Source organism: Centruroides vittatus, unplaced genomic scaffold (assembly GCF_030686945.1).
Source record: "Centruroides vittatus isolate TY-2023 unplaced genomic scaffold, ASM3068694v2 contig_150, whole genome shotgun sequence".
In the NCBI taxonomy this organism is placed as follows: domain Eukaryota; kingdom Metazoa; phylum Arthropoda; class Arachnida; order Scorpiones; family Buthidae; genus Centruroides; species Centruroides vittatus.
The window spans coordinates 2,534,009-2,555,513 of NW_027120928.1; the positions used below are offsets into that span (position 1 = coordinate 2,534,009).

The 21,505-nt window shown below is 25.0% G+C and overlaps 1 protein-coding gene across 3 annotated transcripts in view; it reads right to left on the bottom strand.

The window, feature by feature from the left end:
* Positions 1-21,505, bottom strand: part of LOC136968633 (voltage-dependent T-type calcium channel subunit alpha-1H-like) — a 104,208-nt gene that overhangs the window by 33,411 nt on the left and 49,292 nt on the right. For 2 of the 3 annotated variants that reach the window (XM_067262634.1, XM_067262636.1), the window contains exons 12-24: positions 18,669-18,792; positions 15,690-15,907; positions 15,425-15,613; positions 15,140-15,351; positions 14,681-15,062; positions 14,046-14,125; positions 9,450-9,642; positions 8,483-8,667; positions 8,236-8,362; positions 7,839-7,967; positions 7,679-7,768; positions 7,327-7,534; positions 1,674-1,825 (exon numbers count right to left, since the gene is read on the bottom strand). In XM_067262634.1, coding sequence (XP_067118735.1) covers positions 1,674-1,825; positions 7,327-7,534; positions 7,679-7,768; positions 7,839-7,967; positions 8,236-8,362; positions 8,483-8,667; positions 9,450-9,642; positions 14,046-14,125; positions 14,681-15,062; positions 15,140-15,351; positions 15,425-15,613; positions 15,690-15,907; positions 18,669-18,792 — 2,289 coding nt within the window. The remainder of the gene's footprint in view (positions 1-1,673; positions 1,826-7,326; positions 7,535-7,678; positions 7,769-7,838; positions 7,968-8,235; positions 8,363-8,482; positions 8,668-9,449; positions 9,643-14,045; positions 14,126-14,680; positions 15,063-15,139; positions 15,352-15,424; positions 15,614-15,689; positions 15,908-18,668; positions 18,793-21,505) is intronic. The other variant, XM_067262635.1, reaches the window with a different exon arrangement.

Consider the following 21,505-nt stretch of genomic DNA (forward strand, 5'->3'; position numbering starts at 1 on the left):
AGCTTAAGTATAAGTTAATAAATCGATTTGGCATTTAAAAAATTTTTAATCTATTTTTTTAAAGCTTCGATTTAACATCAGTATTTGTTCGGGTCTAAAATTGGTACAAAATCGAGCGTAGCGCTGAACTGAAATACCTCAAACAATAGTAAATGTACGTAAGAAAGAGACCTATATCCAAAATTGACACTAAATTGAGTCTGGCGTTAAGCCGAAGTACGTCGATCGATAAAGAATTTAGGAGTTTGTGTCACATAATTTGATGCTATTCAGAATTTCACAGATATTAAAACTTCTATAGGTTCAGCGATACTTCGAGGGCGGCGCTGTTTAGGAGGGCTTGACTATATTTCAAATTTTAGTGTGCATTGTAACCCTTCAATTAAAGCCCTTAATTAGCACCCTATACTTCACTTCTAACTATAAGGTGCTAATTGAAAGTAACTTGTTATAGTAGATTTGTAATGGAAATGTCCTCTGTAGTGTCTTCATGCGCTAGAAATCACGACCCAATTGTGGAATTCTCAAAAAATACTGCCCTAATACCTCTGCTACAATGTTTGTGCACCCTCTCCATGTAAGTGTTAACATTTTTCGATTCACCCTGTATATAAAAAATACTTATTATTAAAAATAATCTGCACTTATTTTTAAAAATCTCATTAAAATTTATTAAAAATCCAAGTAAACATTGTAAAATTAAATATTTTATAAATAAATATAAAAATATTTAGTTTTTAAAAATAAAAATTTATTATATTTAAAACTCATAAAGAAGATATATATATATATATATATATATATATAATATTAAGATTTTTAATAAATTTTATTGAAATATTAAAGAAAATGTAAGAAATATGTTTTTTTAAATTGAAATTTAATATTTCTCGATGATATTAGCTTCAATTTGAACATTTAGCAAATATTCAAAATAATAAAAAGTTTTGAATAACATATTTTATTAAAGATATTTTTAAAAGTTGGATTATTATTTTTTTTGCATTTTATGTAAATAAAATATGTTATCAAATGGTTGCCTTCCAAACATCACCCATCAATTTTATTAGTTGACTTTTCGACAAGTCTTGCGAACAGACGAATGGACTGACTATTTAAAGAAATACAAAAATTTTAATCCTTTAATTTAACGTTTTTTGAAAACTGAAAATAAATTCTCAGCATTCTTGCAAATCATAATACTCAGTATCCATAAATTTATCCATCCTCAGCATCCTTAGATGATGTAAGGATGCTGAGGATGGATAAATTTAAATGAGTTTCTAATATTCGAAAAACGTGTGTTTATTATAAACTCATTAAAAATTATACGAGAAGACAACATTTACTGTAATTTTAAAGAACTTTAAACCTTTAAATATCGAAGAGAGGCATACAAACGGAGAAAAAGCGAATTTATTGAGATTCGATACTAAAAAATTGTTATGTTTAGTTATTATTAAATCTATATAATTAATTAAAATAGGAGAGAATAATAATAATAATATTATATAAAGTTTGTTCCCAAACCCGAATATCATTTTTTCTCCTATCTTTTTATTTTTTACTTCACGTTTACTTGTTATATTAAACTGATGTTGCAGTTTGTTATCGGGAAATAAAAAGAAAAACACGAGATAAAAGTTCAATAAGTAAAAAGATTACCAACTCACCGTAGGCATCATGTAGAATTCTGTTGCCATAGTAACAACATTGAGTCCAATAACTGCTGCAATTGCTAAGTCGAAGTATTTACTTGTGATGATGTTGTGAGTGAATAAACGTGGCTTCGAATAGTTGATGTAATAAGGTGGTTCTCTCATTTCTAAAAAACGCAAAAACAGAAAAATAAAATTCAAATTCAAAATATTTAAACTTTTAATTCTTATCCCGCCTCACTTTTCTCATTTAATTAATTAATTAATTAATTAATTAATTATTAAATTAAATTATCATTATTCTCCGTAGAGATATACTTGAAAAATTTCATACTTGATGGATATATATCGAAGTAAAAAATATATACTTAAAATTAGTAATTAAATATATAATTATTTATTTAATCTAGAGATATATTCTAGTTTTTAATGTCTTCGATTTACGATATTATTCAAAACGTTATATATATAGATATATATATATATATCGATCAATTGGAAGAGAAAGCGGACTTAAGTGCTTTGTGCTGTTTCGTCCATAGTACGGGTCACAAGATGATAGCAAAGTAAATCAAGACTTTCCCTCACTAACAAGAACTAACTACAGTAAGTAATTATATAGAAAAATCTAAACTACTACTATTATTCACATTCATTAACTGTCTGAGCCTGGCTTATAATGTTCTACACTCTATTAGCTAACGTTGCGATTCTCATTTTTACACAAGACATACGGCAAAAAATTTCTAAATGTTTTAAAAATTTATTTATATATTTATATAATTAAAAAATTAATTCTTTCTATTAATAATTTTTGAGTAATTTGTAATGAGAATCGCTTGATTAAAGAAGTTTTTTAGAAGTATAAACTAGTTAAAAGCATAAAGCAATTAAAGAAATAGGAAATATTAAACCATAATTAATATAGTCTTACTACTGGAAGAATTGATGTGCAGAAAAATAGAAATTAAAAAATCTAGAAAAGTGAGACAGGATAGGAAAAAACGAAGAATAAAGCTAAGTGAGTAAGGATAAAAAGGAATAAAACAACTAAATATGTGAAGATAAGCTATAGAGGTGGGCAGGCATTCACGGCAAGGCTGAGTGTTTCTTCATTTTCTTATAAAAATTATTAACTAAACATGAAAAAATGTAATTAAAGCAGTAATTAATTTATTTATTTATATATTTTTAAAATAAATTTTATTATTCTTCTTAAATTTATGAAAAAAAAACTTTTAATTCAAAATGTTTAGAAAAGTAAGTTTGATGCTGCTTAATTTTTTTTAAATATACATATATAAAAATAATTTAATTAATGTTTTAAATATTAAATACAATAATTTTACTAATTATCATTTTTGTATAATTATTTTTATATTTATTTATAATTTAAAATGATTTATTTTGATATATATTCTAACGACTGAATTTGTGTTAATTTATTAACAGTTGAGTTGTTTAATAATTAATGGTGTGGATTTTAAAATAAAAGAATTTTTAATTATAAAATTTAATTGTTTCATATCTTTTTGCAGTTTCTGTAAATGTAATTCATGAATTTTTCGATAAACTCTGTGGTAAGATGTGCAGACGGACACAGAGACGAGAACAGAAATCCTCAGATTACAGATTTTTATACTTTTAATTTTCCAAAATTCCTACAGACAAACGAACAGACAAATTAAATTAAAAACTATATTTGAACTACTAGATAATGATTTTAACAACTTCTAAATAATGATACTAATTAAGGCAAAAAAAACTTCATTAATAATTTTAGACAAATGATATTTCTATGATTTAAGTAAAAATATATTAAATTATTTGTGAATTAATAATGATTTTTATATTATTAATAATTAAAACTAATGGAATATATACTGTGTTTATAAATGTCTTTTTTTAAAATCAATGTGAAAATTTACTTCAAAGTTTTCAGAAAGTAACGAATTGTACAGTTAGACAGACGAACAGACAAAGAGACTTTCTAATTATAAACAGAATATGTTCAAAACATAAAGGCATGCAAAATTATGAATATATCCACACGTATCTGTGACGTAATTATGGGAATGATATAGATGTCGGATCCCCAGATGCTTTAGGAATAAAATTTAAAATAAAAAAATTCGTTTTAAACAAGAGATATAAAATTCCACTTTATTAATGAATAATTCAATATCAATTAATTATTTCATTTCTTATTCTAAAAATCCAGCAACGAGTTTCGTAACTTTCCCGGCAAGATTGAAAATTATGAATGGCGCCATATGTTAGGTCATTTTATTAAAAAACTTTTTATATTATTAATTATTATAAATGGTAAAGAGTTTAATTTTGAGCGTAGAGATAAATTTTATTTAACAAGTTGCAAATATTAATAACGAGTAAAATCTTTTCAACCCCATTCGAGATATGACACACAGTCCCCTCTATCTCACAAACCCCTCCACGTTTAATCATAAAAATTTAACAGCATAAATCGCTCTTATACACAAACCTTCCTGCAAAATTTCAGAAATTTACGACTAAAGGCACAGGAGCTATTAATCTTCAAATTGGGTGAACAAAATTGTGTCTCCTATACATACATCATCATACATAGGGGAAAAAATCTCAAACTTTCTTTGAATTTTAGGGTCCTATGAGCCCAAAAATGTAAAAATCCTAAAGATTATTTTTGATCGATCGCCACTTTTAATTTTTTCTTCATTCTGATTGTGCTTTTAGATCATTCTCGAAGTTCATTCCCAGAGCAAAGTCTTACTTACGCCACTGATACCTGTGAATATCATGATTGCAAAACATGATTATGTGAACAATTATAAACATATGCACGACCGCCGAATCCTGAAATGTTTGCTCATTTCGTGAAATAAAAATTTGCGTAATTCAGGATTTTCTGTACATCATTCTTTTCCTAATAACAACAGAATCATGTCGGTCATCCGTGTAACTCAGTTGTGGTGAACATTTTTGAATTGAAATTACGTGACTTCCAGCCTAGAAGTTCGTATATAGTTGTTAATCCGAGCCTCCTGTCCCTAATATTTTCACATCTGGTCTCGACTTTCATCTATCTAGCGCCGTTCTCGAGATTGAGGAAGGAGAGACAGACAGACGGATGACAGTGATAATATATAGTTCTACAAATTTTTAAAACTGTAGCCCAATAATAGTAAACAATATGAAAGCTTTTCAAAATACTTAAGTTCATGAATTTACTACAACTCTGCGCCAATATCATTTGACACAATTGTCAAATTCTCAAAATCGGCACATCAATTGCCTCTTTCATGAAATGAGCAACATTCCTGGATTTGACGTAACACACACGTAGATTCATATACATTGCATATAACATATATAATATACATAATGCATTGACCTATGTAATATTTTAATCTTTGGAGACTTGATAGAAGCAGCTGAATAAAAATTCATATGATAACTATTATCTACGTTTAAATTTACTAAAATTATATTTTAATCTATATTATAATTTTAAACATTAAAATTAAATATTTAAATTAATTTTATACATTAGAAATTTTATATAAAACTATTTTTTTAAATTTAATCGCTCTTATATATTTTTAAAAAAATATCACTTATTACTCACTTTTTTATTTAACAAATTAATTTTTATTATATTTTTTAAAATGAAATTTTAATAATTTTAAACTTTTAATAGATTAAAATTATTATTAAGTATAAAGAAATAATTATTAATTGTTTTACTTGTAAATTTAATATAAATATTCATAATAAAATAATGATTCTTTCAATTGAAAATAATTTATTTCGAATTCTTAACTTTTCACATTAAAGCGAAGTTTTAACTTCAATTATAAATCGAGAAATTACAGAGAAATCTCTACATAAACTGAAGTAGTTAAGCAAATCTAAAACATAAACATTTAAAATGTACGCTTGAGCTTATTTACAACTTTAATTGCAACACTATGTAAATAGTTTCATGCAGATTATCAATTAATAACAGTAATTTTGTTAATTGTAAAGTTTACCATCACAGAAATCTTAACCTTATTTTTATCTTGATGAAGATCGCTTAAAATATATTACCCTATTTTCTACTCTGCAATTAACTTTTAACGAAATATCACTCTCTGTACTTTCAGCACTTCACGTCTTAAAATGAAAAATACACCAAAATTATTCCTAATGCAATTATAGATGCTAACATAAACCTAACCATTTGTATATAGTAAATCGGATCCATAAACTTTCCGTATCTGGTCTCGATTTTAGTAGTATTTTGCTCCTGTACGCCATACTTCTCCTGATAACAATCAAGTCATGCCGGTCATCTATCTAACTCAAGATTAAGGATGAAGAGACAGACGACAGTGGAAATGTATAGAACCGCAATCTAACATAGTGGCCCAATGAATGGATGAATTTCAGTCATCAATGTTTATCAATAATTAATTTATAACAAGATATAAGAGCAGAAGAAAAAGTAGAAATAGAAGCATTAAAAAGGATTCTTAATGTAAAGGATCCTAGTCTGGGAGGTCGATTGATAAAGAGCGGTTGCCATTTTTATAAAATTAGTTTGGAAATAGATAAAATAATGTGATCAGGGTTCATTTTTTAACATAATCGCCATTTAGAGTGACACAGCTTGAACTTCAACGTAGGATGAAAATTTTTAACCTTTCACATCTCCCTTTATTTTGGAAACAACCAGAAGTCTGATACTGCCAAATCTGGGCTGTAAAGAAAGTGCAGAATAACCTGTAACGCAGTAAGGAAACACTGAAGACGCAAAAGAACCTAAGGTTACAGGTTATTCGCCACCCTCTTTACAGCTCAGATTTAACAGTATCAGACTTCTGGTTGTTTCCAAAATGAAAGGAGATGTGTAAAATCAACATTTTTCATTGTACGTTGAAGTTCAAGATGTCGTGTGAGAATAGATCGAGAAAACATCAGAAAGTTTTTTCAGTAGTAATTGCAAAGTAATTATGTTGTAAAGTAAAGATGTGTGATAAAAATAAGTAATTTTTACTGCTTTTCCAAACTAGTCACATTATTCTATCTCTTTCCATACAGATTTTACAAAAATGGTGACCTTATTTCCATTTAACCCTTGTAATATAGTTGCTCTTGTTATATAGAGGCAAAAAATAAATGTTATGTTTATCAATCACAGATTACATATATTCGTCAACAATTAATTTCGAAAATATAATTTTCTTAATACATAACATGCTAATTTACAGAAGAAAACAAACAGGAGGAATCATAAAGGCATCAAAAATTTTTAATAAGAACTTACTTCTAACCACCAACTCTTCGGCATTTAAAGGATCGAACGGAAAAGGGAGAGAAACATTAGCGGTTCCTAATATAAATTTTAATGTTCCTAATGCAATTATGCAGTATAATTTCAATAAAGCTTTATTAACGGATGAGTAAATGCAACTGTTGTTAATAAACAAGTTATCATTTTCTAATCAATTCTTTCGCATTTAAAATATCTAAGAGAAAAGGAGAAAAACAGCATCAAAAACTGTTTTTTTAATGTAATTATTGGTGTTAACTTGAGCCTATGTCTGTAATTGTTGTCAATCACGTGGGACGTCATTCACACAGTCTTGCCGTTGCAAGCCAGACTCAGTACCACTTAACTACCGACCCTTAGATTCCATACTTCGTTTCTTCTTTTCCAGTTTGCGTGCACGTTTTGCAGCTCTTCTTGCTTTCTCTTCTTTTTCCTGTTCCTCTCGACAGCGATGAAAATTCTCTACAACTACCCCTACAAACATGTTGAGAACAAAAAAAGCTACCAGTAGAAGAAAGGAAATAAAGTATAACAGTCTCCACTCGCTGTAATTTTCAATAGGCTGCAAGAGAAGAAAATTAATTATTGAAGTAACTCTACTATAAAACGGTGTATTTACCTTTACTTATTCTAAAAAATATATTAAAAATTTGTAATTATAATATATTTTTATTCGTAATAAACTTATGAAAAAATAAATTAATACCTGCTGATCAATTCCAACAGCATCTAGACCAGTATACATGATATTTACCCAACCGTCTTTAGATGACAAAACAAATAAGGACATCAATGCCTAAAATTTTATAAGTTTTGAATTAATAAAATTATTAAAATAAATAAAATTTGGAAAAAAAAGTTTTTACTTGGCCTAAATTATCGAAATTATATTTTTGGTTAATCCATTCATTTCGTTTGTCTTCCAAACATTGTGTTTTATTTTTAATATCTTTCACATCTGGTCCTTCGCAATAATAAAAGCTTCCTTTGAAAAGCTTTAAAAAAAAAAAAAATATATATATATATATATAAACACATATATAATGGAATTTTAATAAATCAACGTTATAAATTTATATTTTATAAACTGTTTTATTATTTAAAAATAAAGTTTTAAAGTTTCAACGTAAGAGATTAATGCATACAAGTTAAAAATTTGCATAATGGTAATTATGTTTCCCTTTTTTACTTTTTTAGTCGTTTATTTGATTATAAATTTAAAAAGTAAAGTATAAAAATAAAAAAATGTATTAAATTACTTACCTGTACTCCCAAAATTCCGAAAATAATAAAAAATGTACAACAAATAAGTACAATATTTCCTATAGGGCGTAAAGATGATAAAAGTGTTTGAACGACTAATTTTAATCCCGGAGCTCTATTAATAACCCTAAAAATAGAATGTAAAAGAAAGAAAATTGACCAATAACTAGCTATTTTATAGAAAAATATTTTAATATATATAATATATAACTGAAAAATTTAAATAAGTAAAGAAAATTCTTCTCACCTTAAAGGCCTGAGGGAACGTAGTAAACGAAAAACTCTTAGGATTCCAAAAATACGTGGACTGCCATCAGCAACAAAAGATAAAAGAACATCTACTAAGGAAATCATTACTAAACTACCATCCATGATATTCCAACCAGTTTTAAAGTAAGCATGGCCTCCATACCATAAACCTTTAGCTATAACCTGAAAATATCTTTTTTAGTTTCTATTATAATAAATATATCAGCATTTTAAACTAAAGAAAAGTCTATATAATCTGATTAATTTATATTTTTATAACAATTATTATAATTATATTAATCAATAAGGAAGAATTCGTTTTTATATAAGTATATTTTAATTCTTAAACAACAGAATTAATTCATATTTTATTTTCTGTAATAAAATTTCTACTTTATAACTTTTAATATATATATTTTTAAATAAATTAGTTTAATTTTTTAAAACTTAAAACCTCTACACTATAATTTTTTTAATTGTTAACGAGCATATATTGCAATTTTTATCACATTTTTAATTTATTTCATTTGAAATATATGCTCTCCACCAAAAATTAGTACTGGCTTGCCCCTGTAAATCATACTTTTCCTTTAACAATAAAGTCGTGCCGGTCATCTACCTAACATCTTTCAGGGGAAAATGTTTGAATTGAAATAACGTGACTTTCGGTTTGCACCGGAAGTTAATATATAGTTAATCGGGACCTCCTCTCCATAAGTTTTCCATATCTGATATCGATTTTAGTAGTGTTTTGCCCTTGTACATCATACTTCTCCCGATAACAATCGAGTCATGCTGATCATCTATCCAACACCGTTCTCGAGATTAAACAAAGACAGACAGACAGCAGTGGGAATTTATAGGTCTACAATTTTTTTTCAAGTTTCAGCCCAATAACCATCCCTCCTCATTGATTACAATTATAATTATTAAACTTTTGCATACGAAAAAAGATGACAACTTACTTTAATTAACATTTCGAAAGCGAAGACAACAGTGAAAATGTAATTAGTTGCCGTCAAAATCATACGTTCTGTACTATTTGGTGGTATGTTTGGCCTCTCCATTGCTAAAGTAATGCAATTCAATCCGATAAACACAAGAATTGAATAGTCAAACCATTTTTCATGAGCCAAGTACGTGCACCATTTTCTCACTCTACAACAAACACAAACAACAAAATGAATATATTTATTTCTACTCTTAAACCAATTTTAGCAAAATTTAAAATAAAATAAATTTTTAGTTTACAAAAAATAAAAATATATATATATATATATTAAATATACATTTATACGTTGTTTTTTTCATCAAAGAATTAAAGAAATAAGCTTAAAAATCTATATTTTTTTCAATACTTTTTAAAATATTTAATAGGTTTACAGTGTATATAGCGTGTGCGTGCGTAAAGTTTAAGTGTAATGTAAATTACACTTAAACTTGAAAAATGTTGAAAAAGTTGAAAAATGCGAAAAGTATTAATTATTTCTTTTAGTTTTATACTTTTTTAGCTTTAAAAGTTAATAATGGTTGATGCTTCTCACGTCATTTATTATTAATAATTTTTAATTTTCGAGAAAGCTACACACAAAATTTAAATATTATATAAATAAAAACTGGTTAGTATTTTTTAGTTTTAATATTTAAATTTTAAAAATATTTCTTTTTATTTAACAAATTAAAAAGAAAAGATCCACTTAAACATTTTCTAATCATATTTTTCCAAGTTTCTTTTTCTTAATTGGGAATTTCCTATTAAAGTAATGGAAAATTTCGATTAATGGAGTTCGCGATCGACTGGTTGATAATTGTTTTCGTTTCATGGCCAATATATCAGATTTATTGGGCAATATTCATGTAACTTTTTTTTATTTTTAAAGAATAAATGATTAATGAACTAAATTAAAAAAATAACTTTTTTCCTTTTATAAAATTACAAATAAATTGTGTCAAGTGATGCTTAAAAAATTCGTAATCTTTCTTATTAATAATCCCATTATTAATCATTATATCCTTGTTTAATTAGTATTAATGAATATAATAATTGCTTCAAAAATATCATAAAGTATAATTTGTTAGTAAAATTAAAATTAGTACCTAAAATAATTATTATTCGAATTATTCTATACGAAACTTCTTGATTTCTTGACTAAATTTAACATGTTTTATCTCTTAAATTATCCAAAAACATATTAAATTACCATCTCAAACGATTTACTCTTTATCAAATAGAGAACAGACAAACAGACGGTCAAATTAATTATATTATCAGTTTGAGAATTTTTTTTGTTTTTCACTGTTGAGTTGTTTTGAAAATGATTTGAGACGGAATAATTTAAAAATCGGTTTCCAATCGGTGGTACACGTACCACAATTGGTACGCAAGAAGGATACGTTAGTTTTACAAGTTTACACAAGAAGGCTCAGTGTGTGAAAAAGGTTGAGAACCGCTGATTTTTAAGCGTTGAAAGTGACAAAATTCTTCAAGATTTTATATGATTTGCTATTTAATTTGAAAGTAAATTTGGCCCGTTTCACTCTTTAAATTATCTCAAAAATTTAAAACTTTCTCCAAAAATCGCCATATTTCAAACGATTTTCAAAACGATTGAAGAGAGGACAGACGTAGAGACGGACTAACAAACCGGTAATATAATCAATCATTCCTCTTGTAATTATGTTTAAAGCCTACTCTAATATTTGATTAAATTTAAATTTTATTTTATTTTTTTGCATGGTTCTGTAAACGTTTCACACTTTATTAGGACCTACAACATCTTTAGAATGGAGTAGAATTCTTCGTTCGATTCGGGTGAATGTACTGTACCATTGAATATATCGATATAGACGAGGATTCAGATCGTATCCCTCTCGAGAAGAGAGTTTTTCTCATTATTTTCTATTCTTTTCTGGAGAAATAGCGTGCATTCAATTCATCCAACTTACGTTGAAGGATTATCTGACTTGGAATTTCTTTTGATCCTTTTACTAAAAGTGTACCAGAAGCACGTTTATTAAAGATTAATGGAACTAAACTTGTCATAAAACATCGGTATCAATAAAATCTTCCTTAATAATTCTTCAAATATATTAATTATACTTTCATTTATAAAAGAGAAAAAATACTTTTACTTTCTACTAATTTATCTTACTTTTATTAACATTTATCGAGAGAAAAAGTAAAAACTATAATTTCAAAGATAAAAATTGTAAATAAAATATAAGAAAATCAAAAATTTTGTACAAAATTTATATTTAAAAATGCATAATTTTTTAATAATTTGTCAGCCTGTCTGTCCTATTTAAATATATATATTTAAATAGGACAGACAGACTGACAAATTAAATAAATCTACTTAAAGTTAAATCTTGATCCGTAAATTATAAGATCTAATTTAAGTTTTATTATAATTATGTATTTATATTAATTACACTTAATTATAAGTAAAAAACAAATAAAATTAAAAATTAATTACATTAAAAGGTATATTTAAAATAACCTAACTTTGGGGTGATAAAATATAATTATAATCGAGTAAAAAGTTGTTATAGTTTTTTAAAGATATTTAATTTAATTCTTATTTTCATTCTTTATATTCAAAATTCGAACAAAATTAATTAAAATTGCCTACTTTACGGTTATAAATCACATTTAAGTATGTCAATAGAAGGTAATTTAACACGTTACACAAACTCTCAATTAAAAGTATCAATATTATATTTAATAAAGATTCATATTTTAATCGAGAAATAATATTTTATTGTTAAACGTTAATTATAAATTAACCAGAAGATTCGAAACAAATAATAGTTTAATAATTGCCTACTGGATGCTCTAAGATTAATATTACAGCACTATTAAAAACATTATTACATTTCTTTCTGTTTCTATTTATTTAATTTATGTTATTATAAATGTTTTTGTCAGAATAAAGTTTCTGTTTCGCAATTATTTAAAAAAAATATTTCCGACAAGTTGCGTAATTTTCCCGGAAAAAAGTTAAAATTGTATGTGGCGCCATCTGTTATGAAATTTTATTTAAAATTTTTTTTTATATTATAATTATTATAGCATCGAAAGAAGATTAACATAAATTAGGAATAATTTTTAACGAAATTTATACACAAAGTATATCAATTTTATATTTATATATTTTCTACTAATCTGTCTTATCTATATTTAAAAATATTATAAAATATAACACATAAACTTAATAAGTATTTGAATTTTTACATGAATTTTTATTTTTTACGCAATATTCAACAAAACTTTAGATATAAAATATTTCTATTTTATTTATTTATCTGAAATTTCATCACACTTTAAATGTATTTTTTCCCCTACTTAACTATCAATAAATTAAATTAAATTAATTGATTTTAAATTTTATTTTTTACTTAACAATTAAGAAGATTATTGATGTTTTTAATGGTCTTTATAAAATTTCAATTATATTATTATTTATTATATTTAGGATCAAATTATGCGTGGGTTTCCGTTCAAGTTTTATATTCTTCGACAGCACTTTTGTGTGTTATTTTATATTTTGTTCTTTGTTTTCAAACAGTTCTCTTGGGTTCCATTTCCTGCTTCACCTGTTGTCCATCATTCTTGCAACATGTCCATCCCATTTCCATTTGCTTTCTTCCATCTTTACCCCCCTCAACATCGTGTTCTTTTCTCTTTTCTAATCCTTACTTTTCTACCTTTTAACGTAATCCCAACTTTATTTTTTCCTTCCATTTTTTTTCTGTTCTAATGTATATCTATGGTCACCACTTTTCTGACTCCAACACTATTTTTAGATGGATAAATTGATTGAAATTTTATATACGCAATATTATTATTGTTTTTTTTATCTTTCTTTCTATGATAAAACGGGATGTTGATCTCAAAATATTCTAAATTAATTCATCTTATTTGCTACTTTAATTTTTAAGTGTAAAAATAAAAACAATAGGAGTAAATTTAATTAGTTGTTTACATTTATTTGTGTTAGTCCCATTTTTTGCGTTATTTTTACAGTTTATCACGATTTTGATAATTAAAAAAGTTGTTTTTTATTTCACTTTATCGATATATTATCTAAACAATTAAAAAATTCTTTATAATTTAACAGAATTAATATAAAATAAACTATAAACTAAAATAATGTAAGTTTTTAATAATTTAAAATATTTAATTTGTGTTTAACAACTTAATTAAAAATATCAAGAAATTATATAAATTTTTAAATTTTAAATTAATAAAAAAATATCGTTTCTGTATATAATAAAATTATTTTTTTTAAATTATTATTATTTTTTTATACATTGTTAATCAGGTAAAAATCCAATAAGGTTATTGTATGTTGCTTACACACACTCCATATTATTGTAATAGCATAAGATGAGTTCTTAACTGTAAATATAATGATGTAGTTATTACATGAAATTTACTAAGTATTGAGGACTTTTCTTATCTTTCCTTCAAATTCATTATTTTATAAAACCTATTTTGTGTTCTATGTTTAAAGCTATTGATAAGAGGACAGAAGAAAGGACAATTAAGGCGCACTTACCGGTTGGACGGAGAAAATAAAAACAGTGAGAAACTTTCCCTGTCTTTCATCCATTCTGTCCATTCAAAAAACCAACAAAGCTGATAAAAAATATAAAAAAAGACATCTTATCTTCAAGAAGTTTTGAAATTTAAAAAAAATCTTATAAAATATACTAGTACACTACTTTAAAATCTATACTTTTTGATTAGTTGGAAGAATTTCAATAAAGTTTAGGGGTCCGAGTAATCAACTTTTCGTTTAAAGAATCGATTTTGTTTAAAATATTTTTAATTTTATAATAATTAAATAATTTTTTATTATTTTAAAAGCGATTTTTAATATACTTAGCAGCACAAAATCTTTATTCTTATTACTAATCATTAAGGTAAGTGATAAAGGTACTTGTAAGAGAACGTTAATTTTTACGAAATAAATAAAAGACTTATTAATAATCTTAGAATTTCATAAATTTTATAACTATTTTAAATTTTATTTAATAGAATCAATAAAAGTTTACTATGAAAAACGATATTTGTAATTTGTCACCTTTTTTTCTTTTGCTAAGAAGAAATGTATATAGAGTAAAGAAAAATAAAGAAGAATGACAAGTTAAAGGAAATGAAACTTTCTCTTCCTGCATTACTTTTACTAACCTTCTTTTCTCCAAAGTCGATTTTTTCCGCATTTGCTGTATTCTCTGTTTTATATTGTGACATATTGGATAAGTTGTTAGGTTTGAAATCTTCTTTCAAAGACGAGTCGACTAACGATAGACCACTGCTGGGATTTTGATCGTTGTCGTTGATTGAATTGTGAACACTTCCTGATCGTCGTCTAGAGCAGCAATCGGTGTGAGGAATGGAGACAACTTCCCCCATTCCTTCTGGATACTGATTCTTAATGGAATACTGAGGACTCGGAGTTCTAGTTGTTGAGATCGTGTTTTCAATTGTATCGTTGTTAGTTTTATTAATTGGAGTGTTAACTAGTGTAGGAAGTCTGCCGTTACAATGCCTGTGGTCGACGATGAAGCCACTGAAATAAAGTACAAATCCATATTTATACCGATTTCCGTATATACCAACGAATGAAAACAATCGTTTACTTCTTACCAGTTTAGCTGATTGTTCATATTGTTAAGTATCACTTCTTGTTCCTCATCGCTTAAAGAATCGCTATCGGATTCTATAGAGCTATCTTTTGTACTTTTTTTCTTCTTTTTAAGTTTCCAACTGTGAATGCTTCCTCTCCTACTAACTTTTGGTGAACTGCAACTATTATTCTTACTATTTTGACGCTGTAGAGGAGTTGGACTTGACGATCTCTAGAATAGGCATTATTAAAATTCAAAAAAGTGCTCTATCTACAATTTTCTACTTAATAAAACTTTACAATACTTTTCTTTCGGAGTAAGAAGAATCACTTCCTCTCCTTGATTTACTACTAGCGAGGCTGCTTTTTCTTGATAGAGAAGGAGAAGTACAAACATAAATTTGAGGGACCGTTAAGGTATCACTTTCTTGGCTGTAATCACCACACGTGGATTGAGATAGAGAGCATTGTTGGATATGAAGGGATGGAGGGATCTGAAATTAATATATATATTTACATATAATCAATAAAAGAAAAATACTGTATATATTAATTTACAGTTAAACTTACTGAAGATTTATCAATGGTATCGATGGAAGAGGCACTAATATTAAAAGCTCTCGATGGGGAGAGCCTGTTATTCAAATCTCTTAACACGGGATCTAAATTTGCGCAGGGGGAACCCTGTGGCGTTGCAGCTGTGTGGGTAATAATTGGAGGAAAAAAATGATCCGTTGTTTGGCATCCTTGTTTTAATCTGTCTGGTTGATTGTGCCGCATTATAGTTTCTATTTATAAAAATAAAATTTCAATAAATATTTATTATATTATTAAAATAATACTTTAGTTATTTTAACATCCTATAATGTTTAATTATGCATTCTGTTAATGCAGAAGATTTTTTAAATTTTCTAAATATTAATATCGAGAAAACAATGATTTAAATAAAGAAATACTTAAATCATTTGGACGTTTAAGTACATTAACATCATTATTATTTACGATGAATGTTAAGCAAGTGTAAATGGATCATAAGGATGATTATTATATGTAAATTTAATGTATGGTTAAATAATTAATATGGCTATGAAGCGATATTTGAAGCTATTGAATATCCGCTAGTGAGCGCTTCTTTACTTTACAGCACACCAGTGATTTAAATTAAAAATTTCCTAAGTTCAATTACGATGCCAATCAGATATAATATAATATAGAATTTGCATCGAACTGATAGCATAAATATGAAAATTACCCCTAATTACATATATTGCAAGGAAAAACGATTAATTAATAAAAAATACATTTTATTTAACATATATTTAATTAAGTTTTTATTTAATTTCTTCCAGTTTTATTGAATGTATTAGAAGTATTGATCATTATAATCACTAAACATATTAGATTACAATTAATAAAAGTTTCATATTGGTATGCTGCTACATTAAACTTTGGTTTGACGGGATACAAATTTTATGAGACAAATAATAATTTATTTAGTAAAATAATAATTTTTTACTTAAATGACTTAAAATGTTAATTTCTTTTCCACAAATTTTGATCTTACTTTTTTAATGTTTATATATATTTTTCGCTTAATCCTACGGAGGTAATAAATTATAATAATGGATAGGAACTACTTTAAAATTTATATTTAGAAAAGTATATTCAATTCGACGAAGTGATATTTAACAGAATTTTCACAAGTATTATAAATCTTATTATACCTATTAAAGAATTCAATTTATATATAATTTGATTTAGACTGAGTTAACTTGATACGTTGATCTCTTGTGATCCATCGATTTAATATTGTTAATATCAAAGTAAATATTTGCTCATTTTTTAAGAATAAAAATTGTTTATTTTATACAAAAAATATTAAAAAATATCAAATGAAATTTCTTGTATTTTCTGCAAAATGTAGGAAATTTCATTCGTTCTTTTGATATTCTTTCAATCCATTTACAAGATTCAGAAACTTAAATTATTACGAATTATCAGAAATTAACTTAAAAATTTACCCAAATTATTTAAAATTAATGATAAAAATATCTAAAATATAAGATTAAAGCTGCAGATATATTTTGAAGGAGGATAAATTATGAATTTATTTCTTTACAAAAGAAAAATCCAGATAATGATTATGAATGATACATTTTTCTTTATAGAAGATAACTTATCTAAAGTCCAAAAATTAATTAAAAATTTTTTATGATTGAGTATAAAAAAGACACCAGTAAATGCTTAATGTCTGCTTTCTAGCTTCATAGTTTTATTGAAATTAAAAATGACTCTTCATTCCTTCTAGCAATTTATTCTCTCTTTTTTACCAATTACAAAGTATATATACGGTATATAATTAAATTTATTTTTAATAATAAAATAAAAGTATTTAATTTGGACTATGATTATAAAAGTTTTTTAAGGTTTGGCTGTTAGATGTTTGCTTACTGATCATTTCATATCAGAATTTTGTTTAGGAATTAGGAAATTCGAATTTACTTAATAAAAAATGTTTAAAATCCTCTTGAAAATTTATTTTATAATTCTTAAAAAGTTAAATTTTTTTCATTGCTTTTTCTTTTGCCAATCATCTTGCTTGTTATAAAGCATGTCAGGATTAATTTGCATATTCCAACTTTTGACAGTGGCATCGTTGATTTGATAAACTATAATAATATTGATCGAAATTTCGTAGAATATACATTTAATTCTTCTGTGTGAATTAGTATATCGATTTATAAAATTCTACTATAATTTATAGCAATTCTCAAATTTAAATACCTCTCTATTTTGAATAATTGTACATACTTTACTGATTCTATATTTTATAAAATCAATATTTGATTTTCAATGGATAGAAGTATGCATCTCTAAATTAATTTTATATCTCTTATGTAATGGGGAATAAAATTATTTAATTCAGATTTTCAAATCGTTCGATAAGGAAGACTTTGATAATCTTATGTAACTCGATTTATAATAACTTAAATATAATTTTAAAACTATTAAAGAATTAAAACTTTGTAAAAAGTTTGTTTTATAACACTTAAAAGTTATAAATTAAACTCGAGAAGTGCTTATTAAATAATTAATAACATGAATAAATAATTTATTCATGTTATTAATTATTTAATAACATGAATAAATTATTTATTCATGTTATTAACAGCTTATTAAATACATTCATGTTATTAACAGCTTATTAAATAATTAATAACATGAATAAATTAGTGAACTAAAAATAATTCAGTAGTATTTATATGCTACATGTAAGATATTAAATATTTTTTGAGAAAATCTCCCTATTTCTCTCTCTCTCTCTCTTTATAGCAAATGTTCTTCAGAATGCAATATAAGAAATGAGATATTTATAATTTAAAATCGAAATTATCAACTAGAAAGAAATTGTTATAATTTATTCAATACAGATAGAAAGATACTCAAAAATTTTCCACATAAAACTCCTATACAAATCTTTCTAATGCTGTTATCGTATCCTTGTCTAACTCTTTTTTATCGTTTGTTCCAATTCAATAGAAATTTCACCTTTCTCAATATTGTCTTTGGGATCTACTTCTTGGATCATGTACTTTCGGTTTTTATTTCCTTTCATTCCATGTCTTCCAGGAGACGTGTTCTCCAATACTTCATCACTCTTCTTCTTATCATCCTGAAAATTAGTATAATTAATTTATAATATTCTTCCGTAATTTAAAAAATGTCTATCATAATAATTTTATTAATTATAAAATATTTTTAAAAACTTTCGCATAAAGAAGAATTGATAATTTTAAAAATTATTTAAAAAGGGATAGGATTTACACATAAGCTAAACACGTTACAGTTTAGGACCAACTGCAGCCTCGTTACATTATTTGTTGGAGGAAAGTACAACGAAACGAATCTAAATTCAGCCCTGTATTAATAAAATAAATACACACAAATTACTAGTATAGAGATTTTAAAATATTGTATTTAAATTCTCAAAGAATGTTTTTTTGTCGAAAAGTTAATGGTTTTTTTAATTAAAAATACGTGTAGTACTTCAGAAAGTAAATATAGCGTTATATAATTGCAAATATAAATCATAAAATGATTTACTGAATGGATTCAGTGCATTTACTTCTTTCAGATTTGTACGATATTCAATTTATTTATAAGAGAAAAAGTAAGAGGAGCGAAAAAAATCTGAATGAACATACATAGCGCCTTGATAGAAAGTCATAAAGTCAGCAACTTCGTAATTTTACACATTAGAAAAATTTGCAAATTCAGCTGAAATTTTTTCCCTTCAATTATTGTTACTATTTAAGGATATTTTTTAAAACATTTAATCTATTTATAAATCATTTTAAACATTAAAAATATAATAAATAATATATTTTCTAATTAATAAAATTAAAATTTACATTTATTACTGTAAATTTTAATTAATATAGGCCTATAGTTAAATATTTGCATAATTTCATATTTGTTGCTAATTATGAGGAAGTAATGTTATTAATATTAAGCTAATATTATTGAAACACAAGATATACCCTACTTGTTGACATTGTATCATTATTAACCATTTATCTGTTTATTTAATTTGAATTTATATTATATTCAAAATTCACGTTTCTTGAATAAATATATGTTAACAAGTAGAATAGATTAAAAATCTTAGTATACAAGTCCACGTGTGAGATCTGAACCCACTTCCTTGGTTACGCGAGAAATGTTCTAAGACAGTTGAATAATTTCTTTGCTGTGCCTGTAATTTGCTGGGCCTAATGTAAAATATAAATGCCAAGATAAAACATTAAGAATGGGGTAGAGAAATCCCATTCTTAAATCTCTACCCTACGCGAATTAACATGCCACACGTCCATGCAACCGGATCTGTGGATGAACACCTGGTTTATAAATTATAATAGGATTCTTCTTATTAAAATCTACTCATTTAACAGGAAATTAGATAATTTTGAACACATAGACGAACATACAACACATGATATAGGTCTAATTCCATGAAAATCTTGATTTAAAACTTCCATTAACTTCTTAGATCATTCGATTACTAAATGGGCTAAAATTTCACTCGTATCAAATGTTTTATGTTTTAAGTCTTGGATTCTTTTATGAGTCAACATCATAATTTATGTATTAGAATCTACATATTGAGTAAAGTTTATCACCAGAAAAGATCTTTATAAAATTTTACATTTGTATCAAATTATTTTAATCGAACGTAAATCTATATTGTAAAATGTTTATTTAAATAGTTAATTATATTTTATGTAAATATAACTTTAAATTGCTTAGATAATGTCAGCGACAGAAAATCGTTAATTATATATTATAGTTTTTTACAGTACTTATCATGTAAATAATAATTTTTTATAAGGTTTCGTAAACATAAATTTAATAAAATACTAGGTTTAGAATAATAATTATATTATAAAAAAATATTTTTCTTTCTTACTTCTTTATTTTTCTTGTATTTTATTAAATATTATTAAGTAAAATAGAGTGAAGATAAAATTATCCTTAAATCTCTTCTCAGCATCCTTAATCTTTGAAGATATCAAAATTCTTATCTCAAGGATTCGACAATCCTACAGATAAAAATTTTGATATGTTCAAAGATTTTAAACTTAATTCATTTCAGAGTTTGAAAAATTAAAATAAATTTATCTTTAATATCAATAATTTTATTTCTTTATCTGTAAATTGTCATTTGAATATACGTCTCAATATGTAATCCTATTAGAATAGTAATAAAAAAAAATAATTACAAAATTATAAATTATATAAACAACATTAAATTTTTATTAAGTTAACATTATTTATTTACCGATATAAAATAATAATTATATATTTTAATATATATTCTACGAACTAAGAATCTTCCTCTCTAATAGTATAAAATATATATTGTATTTACGGTTTAAAAATGCCATTTTTAAGCTTTCAATTTAATAAAATAAGTAAATGTATAACATTTTATTAAATAATTAATGCATTTTAAATGGTTATTAAGTATATATTATTATTATTATTATTATATATTAATTCGAATTTTTCTAATTATTTTTAATTGTATTAACTTGTAAGAATGATAAACTTTACTCGTGGGTGTTATACTCAATTTAATTCTAATGAGCATCATTACAAATCATTCACTATTAAGATATTTCAAAACATTTTTTAAAATGTTTCCTTCAATTTATTGCTAATAATATCAACAAAAATATTAAAAATTTATCATAAATTTAAGTTTAAATTTTATTAAATATATCTTTATTTTACTAATTTTTAAATATGTAATTCATATTTGTTCTGTACATAATTTATAAAACAATTGTTATATAAACTACTAAACAAAAATACACTCAAACGTT